This window comes from Alligator sinensis, unplaced genomic scaffold (assembly GCF_000455745.1).
Source record: "Alligator sinensis unplaced genomic scaffold, ASM45574v1 scaffold499_1, whole genome shotgun sequence".
Taxonomy (NCBI): domain Eukaryota; kingdom Metazoa; phylum Chordata; order Crocodylia; family Alligatoridae; genus Alligator; species Alligator sinensis.
In genome coordinates, this window is record NW_005841864.1 from 2,333,263 (window position 1) to 2,348,718 (window position 15,456).

At 39.6% G+C, this 15,456-nt stretch overlaps 1 protein-coding gene across 1 annotated transcript in view; it reads right to left on the minus strand.

Annotated features, from left to right (window-relative positions):
* SMAP1 (small ArfGAP 1) overlaps positions 1 to 15,456 on the minus strand; it is a 177,408-nt gene that overhangs the window by 17,226 nt on the left and 144,726 nt on the right. Inside the window, exon 8 of the mRNA XM_006016647.1 lies at positions 13,674 to 13,801. Within this exon, the coding sequence (XP_006016709.1) occupies positions 13,674 to 13,801 (128 nt within the window). The remainder of the gene's footprint in view (positions 1 to 13,673; positions 13,802 to 15,456) is intronic.

Sequence of the window (15,456 nt, forward strand, 5' to 3'; positions counted from 1 at the left end):
TCTATATATCTATATCTATACACACACACCCCTCTATCTATATCTCTATACGCACACCCCCCCATATATCGATATCTATACACATAGATATATATAGATCTATACACACCCCCTATATATTTCTATATCTATACATCCCCCTCTATCTATATCTCTACACACCCCCTATATATCTCTACATCTCTATACACACACACCCCTCTATATATCTATATCTATGCACACCCCCTATCTATATCTCTATATATCTATATCTATACACACACACACCCCATCTATATCTCTATACACACACCCCCCTCTATATATATATCTATATCTCTATACACACACACACCCCTCTATCTATATCTCTATCTCTATACACACACACACCCCCTCTATCTATATCTCTATACACACACACACCCCCTCTATCTATATCTCTATACACACACCCCTCTATCTATATCTCTATCTATACACACACACAGATATATATAGATCTGTGCACCCCTATATATATATCTATATCTATTCACACAGATATATATAGATCTATACACCCCCCTATATATCTACATCTATACACACACCCCTATATATCTATCTATATAAATCTACACCCCCATATATCTCTCTCTCTCTCTCTATATCTATACACACACACACACTCTCTATATCTATACACACACACACACACTCTCTATATCTATACACACACACACACACACACACACACGCTCTCTCTCTCTCTATATATATATATATATATATCTACACACACGCTCTCTCTATATATCTATATCTATATCTATATCGAGAGAGAGAGAGAGAGGTGTGTGTGTGTGTATATCTATCTATCTATATACACACACACGCTCTCTCTATACATCTACACACACACCTCTCTCTCTCTGTATATGTGTGTGTGTGTGTATACATACACACACACACACACACACCCCCCTATATATCTATATACACACACCCCCTATATCTATATATCTACACACACCCCCACACACACACTTCACTGTTATGACTCTGGAAAAAGACTGCTGCACTGCAGACAGTACTCTATAAATGTAATTTCAATGTGCAATGGTGACCAAAAATGCCAATAAAATCTTAGGCATTGTTATAAAAGGAACTAAAACCAAAATGGAAATCATCATCATCATGACACTACAGAAATCCATGATGCACCCACATCTTGAATACTGTGTGTTGTTCTGATCTCCACATCACAGAAAGGATGAAGTAGAATTAGAAAAAGTACAAGTAAGGCCAACCAAGATGAGCATAGATTATCAGGAGACTAAAAAGCCTAGGGAAAGGAAAAAGCTGAGGGAGAATATGATCGAGGTCTATAAAATTATGAAGGCTGTGGACAAAGTGAATACAGAACTCTTGTTCATCAAGACCCAGAATACTAGAACTAGGGGATATGCACTGAAATTAGCAGGAGACAGGTTCAAAACTATTAAGAAAAAATATTTTTATGCAGCATGTAGTTAATTTGTGGAACTTAATGCCACAGGTGGTAGAGGCAGATAGCACAGCCAGGTTCAAAAAGAGACTAGTCCAAATTAATAATAGTTCTGTTAGAAGATGTTGTAGAATAGTCTGATTGGAGATGTTTCCTCTGGCATCTCTAAACCACCAATGATGGAGGTCAGGGAGGGTAATGAATAGAAAACAAATCACTCTAGATATGCCTGGTTCAATGCTGTAATTCTAAAGCATTTACTTCTGCCACTGTCAGAGATAGGACTAAGCTAGATGGACCACTGGTCTGACCCAGTATGGTACTCTGCAGCTTCTTACAGTAATATCTGGTCTGTCTAAAGCAAACCTCTATCCTGGGATCAAATACAGACACACAACATTTATACTAGCAAAATTTCAACCCACATGTAAATTTCAGCACTGGTTTCTCCTAGGGCAGGGTCAGCAACCTATGGCCCATGAAGCCATTTGATCCAGCTCGTGGACATGGGGCTTCAGTGGCATTCAATGGCAGGCATAACTGTCCTCATACCACCGCAAGGAAAAGGTACTGGGTCCCAGTGCTTGACACAACATGGATCAGAAGCAGGCAATCTGGCCCACAGCTTTAAAAGGTTGCCAACTGCTGTCCTAGAGTAGTTCTACACCAGATTCAAATAAGTTACATCAACATGAGTATATGTTGTGTCCACTTCTTGTTTACACCAGGGTAATCATTACATGTCCACACCTTTAAAAAAGCATTCATATTCAAACAGTCTTGCTCACCAAAGGCATATTACAATTTCTTTGTGAAAAATATTTTTGTTAGCTGTTTGATTATTTCTCAGATCAGTTAAACCATCACGCACACAGAAATCCAAGACAGCTTATCAAGTTTGTTGAATTTCACTATTTTGCTAGATACACTGTTTCATGCTCAAATTCTCAAAATACGTTTTCCAACATACCCAAAAAGTATCAATTTATTTATTGTCTTATGCACACTTGCACCCAAACAAATTCACAGACAAAATGCTTCAGTAGCCACTGCCTAATAAGCGGCATAACCTCTGATGCTAGAAATGTTTCTTAAATTTTTTATGGACTAAAGTCACCAAAGCATGAATCGAGATAGCAACCCATTTTTTTCTCTCATTAAAAAAAATAACCACGCTGTATTTGGAAATAAAAATGAAAGTAAATGAATTTGGACAGTGGTATTTATATAGACAGGGATGGTAAAAACCTCAGTTCCAACTCTAGGCAATGTTTGACAGCACAGGAAAGATTCAGCTTACGTTGGCAGAACATTTAAATTACAGTCCAGATTAATTTATTCCTCTTCTTAACTCTGATACTTAATTGTTTATGGTTTCACATTATTTTAAAACTGCATCTGAAAAATGTAGATGTAAATCTTTAATTTATGCACCATACTGGTAATGCCAAAAGTTCGGGTCCTGAGAACAAAATGAATGGTGGGGGGGGTTGGTCCATGGGTTAGACTGGGCCCTGGAGACCCCATACCAGCCCTGCACACCCCTACATCAGGATTCAGGTCCTCCACCTGATCTAGGGTGCAAAGCCATGGCCCACTTATGGGCCAAATGACATAGCACCATGAGCCACATCTGGCCCATAGGCTGGGGGTTGAGCACCCCTGCATTACCCAAACAAATTTATTATTAAATCTTATATATTGAACAGTATTACAACACAGAATCTCTCTTTTCCAAAACTGGTGCTATATAAATGATCTCTGCACATACTTCAAAGAAACAAGTGATGCCAACAAGCACTTCTCTAGAAAGAAAATTCTCAAATGTCAAAACTTCTTTTCTTGTCTAGACCTTTGCTAGCACTCAGTCTGGACTACATTTAAAAACAGAGTTCAGTCCTTCGGAGGGAAAAGTATTTGAGGCAACATTTCCCAAAGTGCCTAAACTAAAGCATTTATGAAACCACAATGCAAATTAATGATGCTTGGACTCTGCAATGTGCTTTCATGAATGTTTATGATGCTTTTGAAAGTGGGACTTAAGCTCCTCAATCATTCAGGACCTTTGGAAAAAGTTGCCCTACCTAAACTTATAGTTTGCTAGCCCCATAACACAGAACAGTACAGGTTTTCCTTGTCAACCATGGTTTTGAGTATTCACAGTTAATATTGTGTAACCACGGTTTTCCATGGCCGCACAGCCAGCCCAGCCCCTGGCCCTACTCATGCCTCCCCAGCCCTCACTCTCCCAGCCAGAGGTAGCACCCAGCCCTGCTGGAGGTGCACACCATGGTGTGGCAGGGAACAGCAGGCTCACTCGCCACTGCTCCCTACTGAGCAGAGAAGCTGTGCGGGGATCTCCTTGCCCGCCGCTGCTCACCCCGGTGATGTGCCTCCTGTGCCTGTTGCTGGTTTGAGGGGCACAGCCCTGCAACACTGCCCTCAGTGCAGCCCCATGTGCAGGAGGCACATCACCAGGGCAATGCGGGGTGAGTGAGCAGTGGTGGGTGAGGAGACCCCTGCACGGCTTCTCTGCTCCCTGCCACATCAGGTCGCGGGGGGGGGGGAAAGCAGGGCAGCAGGGAACAGCAGCCCTGGTTGTGGCTCAGTCCAAGTCCAGTAGCTCATCCAGGGGTATGGACAGGTGGCTCTGCTGCCGCTGGGCTTGGACTGTCCCATGACCCCTCCTTTCAATTCCTGTTTACACAGCCAATTGCCCTTTTGTCCACATCACTGCACTCAGTGTTTGGCTGATTATGCATCATCTCCCCAGGTTCCTTTTAGAATTCACTAGTTTCCCCTCCAACTCATCCTGAAAGCATGGCCTGCATGCTTATTTTCTAAGAATATCTTAATTTTGGGCTATATTAAAATGTGGACTGTCCTCTTCAGTCTCCCAGTCTCTGGCTCATCTACAAACTTTAAATCTGTGACTATTCATCTTGTCTTCCAAATCACGGATAAAAAATGTTAAAATACAGGGTCAAGAACTGATCCATATATGTTTCTAGTAAAATCATACACTAGATGGAAATCTCATGTTTAGTATTCCATTTAGCAGAATAAATAATGCAGATCACTTATAAGACTATCTTGGTAAGGTAGATGCACGCAAAGAATGCAGGCCATGCTTGCTGCCTATTTTAATCCATTCAAATCAAAGCTTGAAACCTACAGTTTTTAATTCACTTCAATCTTGTCCTTGCTTAATCAAAATGTGTGATACCAAGTCAAATGCCTTACAGAAGTCTATTATATCAACACCATTACTGCTATCAACCAAATTTGTACTCTCAAAAAGAAGATTAAGTGAATTTGACATGATCTGTTTTCCATAAGTTCATGTTGAATGGTATTAATTACATTTCCCTCATTTAATTCCTGATTAATCAAGTCCTGCATCAGCCATTCCATTATTTTATGTCAGATCAATGTCAAGCTAATAGATCTATAATTAGCTAGGTTGTCTTTTCTTACTTTTTTTCCATATTAGTATTCTTCCAGTCATCTAGAAGCTCTTACAATTCCATGGCTTACTGAAAGAAATTAATGTTAGAAGTCCAGAGAGCTTTTCATACAACTCATTTAAATTTCTTGAGGCAAGTTATTTTTAGAATTGGCAAGTCCATATATCTACCTTTAGTAGCTGCTGTTTAACATTCTCTTTGCCTACTGTTGGAGTGGAAAATATTTCATCACCATCATCTAGTTATTTTCCAAATATAGAACAGAAATATTTAATGAATGCTTCGATATTTTCTCCATTATTGCTTATAATACTACAATTTCCATTGTTAGTATTGATTTTACACCAGAAATATATTTAAAATTCCTTATTTTTCTTGATTTTTGTTTCCATAGAATTTTATTAGTCTCCTTTTGCTTTCCTTATCTATTTCCTACCATTATTAGCTTTTGATTAATACCTGTTAGTAACAACTTACCCTCTTTTCCACCCCCTCCCCCCAGTATTAGTTTGGTTTCTTAAACAGTATACCCTTCTCTCTCAATTGTAAGGTTGTGCCTTCTTTGGTTATCTCGTAAAATCTAAAAGTAAATTCTCATTAACACTTGCATTTTTCTGAGGCTCTAAGGTAAGGCAGTTAGAGCCTCTCTCTCAACTGATGTAACCGATAATTGTTTTCAGCTTTGGGAAATTAACATTAAAATACAGGGGAATCTATGCATCTATATCACCACCAGGGATCCTAGTTTTCCCTGATAATAAAAATCACAAATTCTCTGATAAAACCCCCCAAATCCATGATTCAAATCAAAGCCCACCCCCCCGGCCTGCTGGTACCCCTCACTCCCCACTCCCACAGCCCCCTGGCCCTACTTGTGCCTGTCACCCCACTCCACAGCCTTGCTGGTGCCCCTCACCCCCCCCACTCACAGCCCCTGCCCTGCTGGAGGGGTCCCCACCTGCCAGGGCTACGGGTCCAGGGACCTAGGTAGGAGGGAAGAGGCTGCTACAGCAGAGCAAAGCCTCCTGCACCCCTCCCCCCCTGCAGACTTGGGGGGGCTAGATCCCCGCCATGGTGTGCATACCCTGGAGGGCAGGGGGGAACACGCACCCCCCCAGATCTGTGCGTGGGGCAGGGGTGAATTCAGGCAACTCAATCATCTGTGTCTCAACTACCACTTAATTTTTGAAGTTCTAACATGAATTCCTCTTTATTGTCAAGACAAGGTTTGACGGTTTCTGCCCATGTTAGATGTTATACTTTTTTAAGATTACTTAGGAAAAACAAGAATGTTTTAACACTAACAACACAATCTGAAAGTGATATTCTGAAAGTGCCCCATGATAAAGTTCTTTCCTTCCCGCTACCCCCCCGCCCAGTCATAAGCAGATGATTAAGCTGGTTGTTCTCTTCTCCAGTGTGATATATTTTTTGGGAAGAAACCAGTTGAACAAATGGGGTAATATTCTGCTTATCTATTAATATATTGATCCCTAATCACTGGAAAAAAAAAAAAGTCACTTTCTTCAGAGCTGTCAGTTAAAAGGAAACAAGTAACGCCATTTCTGCCAATGATATTTCCTTCCCCTTTTTGCTCCACAATTTCTTCCTACAGAAATTAAACAATTTATTTTAATGTTTAAAATCATGCAAACCATCATAGCCGGGTTTCAGGAAGCCCAACTACTTGAAATTTATGCTTATAAGTGGGCAATTACAACTCCTCTCATTTCCCAGGCTTCTGGCACCGACTGACAAGCAACACATACATTCTCATCATATCCTTTGGTGTTCTAGCTAGCTTGTTCTCAACTGCATGATGTGCTCAAGAAGTGTTCAGTAGTTTCATCTTCTCACCTTTCTGTTTTGCTACAAGGTGTGTGTGACGTTCTAGTCAGCCCACTCCTAAGACGACTGGTTCCTTCTACTGAGATGGAAGCCATGTAAAGCCTCCACACACAGATGGTAGACCAATGTTCCACAGAACCAAACCCTCAACCCTACACTATTTATTCAGCCAGCAGTGCATTTCCAGAATATTTTGCTTTCAGTCTTCCTTCACTAGTACGACAAAAGGACTCTATGAGAAAAGTCACTTGGACATATTTCACACCTTCAACATCCTTCTGAGGTCCTATTAGACTTCTATTATCTTCACGATATCCTGGAACACAGCATCATTAGTAGTGTTGATACATGCAGTCACCAGGGGAATCCTTGTCTATCGGCTTCCAGATAGCAGTATGTTGTGTCTATACCAAAATCCAGCACTGTACCCTGTATCCCACCTGCTCCTTGAAGTACGGTTTTTCCATATTTATTATTACAGAATCTCCAGGAAGGAACATTTGTCTCCCTTGGATAGTTAATTTCTTTGAAGACATGCTGGAGCTTCTTATAAATTGGGCAGAGCAGCCTTCCAGAAGCATCTTACACAGTTCTGAGTTCCAATCAACCAGCTAAGAAACAGTCTGCAGTTTTCTACTGTGAAAATGATTTTTAATCTGCACAGGATTCTTCCTAGCCCTCTTCTGCCAGACTGCCCAACTTTATCTACTTCTCTACCAATAATCTTCTTCTTGCATCTGGTAGTTATAAAATGCCAAACCTTAAGAACTCCTCAGCTTTTCTCATGCTCCATTAGTGGCTGAAGATGTCCTTCCAATCCAAGAATCTTTTCTTCCATCACATCCAACCTGTACTTTTATAAACAAGCCCCTTCAAAATTTTTCTGTTTGCTGAACTTACCACAAAAATAGCTGACTTTTGTGTTTATACCTTCCTGCTCAGCTTGAGCCTCTCAATAACATGGACTGATTAAGCAGTCACACAACTGCTTCAAACCCAAAGGTCATAGCCAGACTCTGCTTATTGAGACCAAAAAAATTAAATTTGTATTTCCTAGTGTTCTGGATTGAGCCTATGACCCAACTATATGACCTAAAGAGAGAAAACCAACCAAACAAATGCCCCACTCACTGTGTTCTACCACCTCCAAACACAAGATTCTCACCTTCATCTTTCCAGATGCTTACAGTTTACCTCTTTTTCCAGATCAACAACATTACTGTGTCTTGGAGCTGCACTAAGAAGCTTACAGACTGCATGGGGTACAAATTAAAACTGGTGAATGAAGCCAATTATTCTCTCAGATAGGAAATGAAAACTTTATCTGTGACTATCCAGTTACTCTCTCTCGCTGCAAATCCCATGTAGGATAGCCTCTCTCCATGGTTTTAATAAATTGTGGTTCTTACAGGAAGGTTAGTTGTCTTCTGGGCTCTGCATGTTACCTCCCCCACCCTCGTTTCAGAAAACTCTAATGAGCTAGAGACGTTTATTAATGGGTGAATGCTAATTTCTTGGTCCTGAAAGCCAATTAGTACTCTGATAAGCATTCTTAAGGATGATTATGGTGTTTCTTCCAATAAGCATACATATACACACTTGTGATGATGCTCTAGTTATATTTGGAAAGGTGTTCTCCATGTCTACTGATGGCAGAAGCCCTTGGTGAATAAAATGATTATAGAAAATTTCAATCCAGAATCCTGCCTTCTAAGAGTACTTGTTGGAAATTCAGTCCAGAACAGTGTTTGCACCTTCAATTTACTTTGGGATAACCAAATACAGTCTACAGAATTTCCGCAACACATGACAAATTAACTGCTCCTAGAATCTGATTTCAGAAACAATCACAAATCTGCTTTTTGGGCACTGGCACAGCCTAGATTCTATATCACTACATCTTCCTCAATGAGTCACTGCTAATTGGTAAGATAAGCACTGTTCCAGTTTGTAAAGGTGCTCCAGCTAAACATTTCTGCAGAAGTAACTGTACAGTTTAATTCTCTTGCTGCTCTTAATATGGCTCTTAATTAGCCATATTTTCATGCCATCAACAATTTAGGAAACTGCAGCCAAATCCATTGACCTGCACAACTAGAAGTGCATCACTTGTATTAATGACTGTTGTCACTATGCTGCTCAGCACTGTATGCAACCTAACAACGATTCAAAAGTGCTCCTGGCAAAGCTAATGGATACCAGAAGAATTGAGTTCATAGATTTGGCATCAACTCCAGAATTTCTGCAGGCATCCCAGTGTACATTACAAGTAAAGACACACAACATCTAGAAGAACAGTGAAGTAGTGCAGTGTAGGAATATATACCCTAGCTGCTAAAAAGTTAAGTTGAACTAATGCAGATACTAATGCTATAGATAAAATGATTAGCAGGTAAAATACCATAGCAGTGACACAGATGCAGCTTACTTTGCAAAAATTAAAATCACTACATTTTGAGTGAACAAACATCACTGATGGAATTTCACCTTGTAGACAGCATACATATGAAAGCTACTTCTGCAAGAGATTTTCTAATTTATTCCCTTATTGGTTTTCTGCCCTAACATTTTCAGGTCAAAGGCTGATATTTAATTATACATCTACCTTCCACAAATGGAGACAAAGATGTCAGCAAACAACTATGTCAGATACCATGGAACATGCTGATGAGTGTAAGGAATCCAGTACAATGTTTGCAGCTAATGAGGCATACAAGGATCTTTTATGCAGCCTAAATTTTCTTATTCTTTGACCCCAGTCTTTCAGCCAGGGTTCATTAAAAATGAATTTTTTAATGTTTAGATTGGGGTGTGTTGTTTTGTTGTCTAAATGATCTTCTTTCTTTTTAAAAACAAACATGTTTAAAGTGAAAACATTTTTGCAGTAAACTGAAAGAAGACTTCAACTTAATTATAATCTCTATAACCATTTAACTCAGCTTCCCAGCCTTTTTTAGACTGAAGTCGCCCCCTTGAAAAAATGCCAGGTCTTAGGTTTCACTTATTTATATATTTATTTTTACAGAAAAAAATAGAGTAACATTTCTGTTGCAAAGAACTCAGAAAGACCATAACAAGTCTGAAAGTTTTTGACACTATGGATTCCTATTACAAATTTCTGCGTTTAATCTCATAAATCCTGTTTGCACACCTAACAGTGCTAACATTGTGTGCCTTGAGATTGAAGGCATCTCAAGGCACCCCAGGGTGCTGCATCATACTGGCTGCAAATCCCTAACCTAAAAACAAATATAATTAAGTCAGAAAGCTCTATAAAATTGTTTGAGTTCCAGGCTGTGTGCTTAGCTACTCAAATTGTGGTTTTGCGATTTTTGTGAACATTGCAAAAAAACAGTGATTTCTACCAGTACTGTGAAAAACTGCAGTTTCTGTGATTTTGCATGGAATTGCTGGAAACCCCCCCGCTTACTAAAATAAAATGCTGACTCCCCAATGAGGGGAGTGGGGTGGGGGGGAGAGAGCCACTGGCACAAAGGGGAACAGCTAAGATGGCAGTTGCCCCTCTTCCCTCAGCCACTGATTGGCTGAGAGGGCTGCCTTTCATGGGGCCCCACCCTTCTCTGCCAATCAGCAATGAGGGGCAGGGTTGCGTGAAAAGGCAGCCAGTCAGCAGCAAGGGTTAGGGCTGTGTGAGGACCAGCACTCAGTGGTAAGGGGCAGGGCCCCCCTGGCCAATCAGCTGGGAGCTCACCACGAAAAGCCCATGAAAATTGTGACAGACAACCTGAGCGGCCTGTGATTTTTCTTTGCCTTGGCGTGCCTTAAATAGATCCCTATATATGAAGAATGAACCAAGGGTAAAATGTATGACCTTTGAGGCCATGCTTTACAATTATGGCACACTAGGTCAAATAAGAGCCAGTCCTGGCAGGGAGCCAGGAGCTAAGCTACAGAATGCAAGAGATTGGGATCTGAGATCTGGCCTGGGGTTCCAAGAGACAGAATTATGCATCTTGTTAGGATCCTCCACGAAGCCAAACTTGCTGGTCTCCAACATTTATTTTACAGATGCTCTCTACCAAAGCTCTCACTGGCTCAGTTATCAAATTATGAACACTTATGACTACACATCCATCGTGGAAAAAAAAGACACACTCATTAACAACCACTTCATGTTTGAAGAGCAGTACAAGTAATTTATGGGTACTATTTATTGTCAAGATTCTGGGTTATCTTAGTCTCTTAAGTACCAGTCACGTTCCAGTTTCACATTCAAAAAATTTCCAGGCTATTGTGAAATATTTAGTTGAACTCAGACTCTAGCTAGCCCCTTTACTCACTAAACCAGTTGGAAATGTGAAGCATATTTTGATAAGAAAAGTTTGTTTCCAAAACATTTATGGTTCGTTTGTGTAATTAAAATAAACTTTACGTAGTTTACATGGCTTTGTAGATTTAATTAAATTTCAGCTACTATCCTAATGCAACTACTCGACACAAACTGTAGGCAAAAGTAAATTATTTAGGGAATAAAGTTTCTACATGTAAGGCCTCTAGTTAGTTAAAGTCTCCGTTTTTTTATGATTATACCAACCAACAAGAATGTACCCATCTTCAGAACGTAAAACTGAAGCACAAACAAAAAGTTGATTTAAAAAGGCTGTCCACTTGGCAATTTAATCCACTCTGTCAAAGACAATGAAAGATCTTTCTCCCCCACAGAAAAAGTTTGGGTTTTTCAGAGGTTACAAGATATTGCCAGACAGAATGATTTTACAGTGGCTATGGCTACTTGTATTGCCCCTTTATATACTCTTTGGAAATTAGATTCATGGGGAGAAAGTTATTTACAGCTGGATTTCAACAATACATGGCAATCCTCTTTGACTAGATTTAGGAGCAAACAGATGCTTACAGCTGTTTTGGCTGGATGTAGACTTCCTATTCCATGGGCTGAAAGATGTTGCCCAGCCTGTCTAGGAGTTTTGGAAGACACTATTCATTATGCTTTAGAATGTTCTTTATATAACAACATAAGGAGAAGCAATTTATCACTCGTCTTGCAGAAATTGATATACTTTTCAAACAAACAGAGAGAAACTAATCTGGCTCTCCCAGCAAACAGTTGCAATTTTTTGTTTGTAAGGCTGAAGTGATTAGAGTTGAATATCCTTTACTGTTGATATGATTGATAAATTTTAACACTATCTGATTTTAATGTGTCAGTTGTGGATCTATGTACAGAATTTTTATAGATTTATGATACGATTTACTACTATATTTATACTAATAACGTTTTTATAATGGTTGGTTCTATTTTCTTATATTTGTATTTCTGTTATTTTGCTTAAATTTATTAGTATTATGGTTGTATGTTTTTCATGTTGTTTTCAGTCATAATCCTTAATAAATTAAACTAATCCATTCTGTTTTCAGTCTGTTGATCTATGTTAAAAAAGCTCTTAAAAGGCAGAATCACACCCAGGTAGCTTTTCTCGACGTTTTTGACACCATCTGAAATTGTAGTAGCTCCAGAAAACTAATTCACACCTCAGTGATACTCTACTGAAGGTTGCAGTCATTTTGCCATCCACGCTTGTCAGTGGTCTCCTGCGGATACTGGGGATCCAACAAAGGCCCAAGGTCCTGTCAACAAAGGACGCAGAAATGCTACATGGCACATTTTCTGGCCTTCCTCTGTTTAAGGAAAAGAGATTTCTACACATGAACAAATGAATCCTGTTGTTTCCTTGACTTGACTTTTGAGAAGGAACTTGGGAAAAATAGGGTGAAGAAAAGCAACTGTTGTAGAGTGAATTAGTACAGACAACCTTATATTTTGATTATCCAGTGAGTCCAATTATATAAGTACTAAAATTTTATCTTAGAGAAACATCCATGCTTCCATTTTTTGCAGCAAGCTTGCAATATGCAACAGAAAGAAACATCTATAGAAGTACTTTTTCCTTCATTTCACAAAATTCCACTGAAGTTCACTGAGCTAAATGCTAATGACTCTTTTCCCCTTCTCAATGGTTCTCCTTTGGAAATGTTTGGCAGTATGTCAAACGACTGAACATTTTGAAGAGGGGTAGAAGTTTCCCACATAAATATAGAATGTGGTCTCAGTATCCCAATTCCTCGATGCTTCTTAGATCATGTGATTCCTCTCTAAATTCCAAGGGGGTGGGAGGTATGGAAGGATAGAGCAATGCATCACAGAACCGGCAGGTGCCTTTGTTCTCCCCCTGCTACCTTCTGCTTCCAAAGAGTCACTCTCACTTTCAGATGATTGCTTTTTCCTGATGTCAGCTGATGTAGTAACGGTCTCAGGACAGAGTTAAAAACTTTGCAAAATAATGTATTTATAGAAAAAGAAAAAAAATGTTACAAAACCATATTAAAAATAAAAGTATCCTTAAACAGCAACTTGAACATACTAAATTTAATAGCAAGAGAAAAACATCCACTTAAATTGTATCCATTTTTCCCCCTAAACGGGGGAAATTAAGTAGTTTAGCAGACTGGCAAAGAGAGGGATTTTCACATCAAGCTCACTAGATAAAATCCACTATAGCTCTAGAGGGAGCACAAGCTGCTGAAATAAAACAGCAGCTGAGTGGCTACATATAAATAGATGGTGTTTTTTTTACTACTTTTTATTGCACAGATGTCCACAGTACAAAAACAGACAACTGGCTCGCCTTTGACACTCAGGTGAAAGACTAAACTCTGCAAGGCAAGGCTCTCTTCATTGCACATAGCTGGTTTAAAACATGTGGAGAAGCTTTTCTTCTTGTTATATATACACATCTATAAAAGGCAGACAATAGCAATCACTGAATATTAACCCGGCATGTTTCACAAATACAATAAATGAGACTGTGGTAGACGTTAATGTGCATATACATATTTCTAAAATGTACCTGAGCAGAAATGCCAGCAGCTGCTGGCAGAGGATTGGAGATCATTGGACCAAAGATATCCAAGTCATCATTCAGTGTTGTCATAGCAGTGGCACTTCCATTTGCAATAAGTGCTTCAGGTGGACCATCTTAAAAAGAAAATGGACTGAAGTTTTAAAGTAGAATTAATAAATAAGGAAATCACTTTAAACAGTCAAGTATTAAAAACAGCACTTGATTTTGCCAGAAACTTTCAAAGCACCTCAGAAACATTAAAGCTGAGTTTGTAAAAAAAATGTTCCAAAGGAACTCTGTAGTTTGACAACTGTGGCACACTAATGTACCCTGTTCAATAGAACACATTGTATAGTACTGTAATATTTTTCAAAATTGTATTCAAACACTTCCCAGCATTATAATTTAACAGGAAGTTAATTATCAACTCATACCTACCTAGAAAAAAATTGGGTTACTTGATATTATGTTAATCTGAACTCCTTAAAAGTTAAAACGTTTGTAAACACTGAGTTTAGTGTGCCAGATTTAGTCAGAATACTGTACATTCTTGAAGTGAAGCAAAAATATTAAATTTTCCTTCCCACCATAATGAAATACTTTATTTAGTAGTATAGTATACTTGATGTATATGCATGCCAGATAAATGTATAGCTCACTTAACTGTATAATATTGTCTTGATTTCTTGCCTATTGCTTGCATTGTAACAAACTCTGAATATCTACCTATGAGTTAATGCAGAAACACTTAAGTGCACAGCTTCTTTCCCTTCCACTCTCTACTTTAATAAATTAATTTTACTCCTTAACTGCATAGCTATTGTAACTGTAACTATCTGCTTTGTAATTAGCTATACTCTGACTATCCCAGGAAAAGCAAAAGGGAAGCAACTGTCAAAGGGCTGCTATCTGAAGCTGTGAAAATGATGTGAGTTTGTTTTACAGCTGTGATTTCCCCATCATTTTTATGGCATCTAACAGGCACATTGGGGCTGCTATGAAGTCTTGAAAATGAGCAATGGTAGTCCACTGCAGACCTCCTGATACTACAACACTAAGAGCACTGTACATTTAAATGAGAAGTGTTTACACTGAGCTCAGCAAGGGCACAGCAGCCTTAAGCAGAGTCCTGAAACTGCACTTAAATGGAGAACAAGATACAGGTGTACATAGGAATTGACAGCAATAAAACAATTGAATTTGCCCTACAAAGAGTTTGCAATCTATACTCCTGGACTCTAGACAGGTATATAATATTTAGGGGTGCACTGATAGATTTTTGGGGCCAATACCTATAGCTGATTTTTAAGGCGGCATATTGGCCAATACCAGTCCAACTTCCGATACCAGCCCAGCAACTTGGAGACCTGTATGCACCTGGTAAGTCTGGTGTGATGGAAGGGGATGGGGGAGGGAAGGGGTGTGGGGGTGCAGATCAAGGCCCCCCACAGTGAGGGAAAAAGTGGGGCTGGGCTGGGGCAATCGCTGCCCAGCCAGGGCAGGGCGAGCTCATCTGGCACTTATTCAGTTGTCTGGTGGCTCCTGCTGCTCATCTGGGGGCGGGGGGGGACATGGGGGGGCAAGCTACTGCCATGGATAACAGCTTCACAGGAGGTAGTGGGGAGACTGTGCTGGGGTTCAAGATGATGTTGCTGCTGCCAGAGAACATTTCAGTGCTGAATTGTCTGTGATTGGAAGTGAAGCTGAGGCTCAGCTACCATAGTGGTGCTGAAAGAATAGTAGTATATGTCAACTTGATGCAGCCAAATATTCATCACCTGGTTCAGCA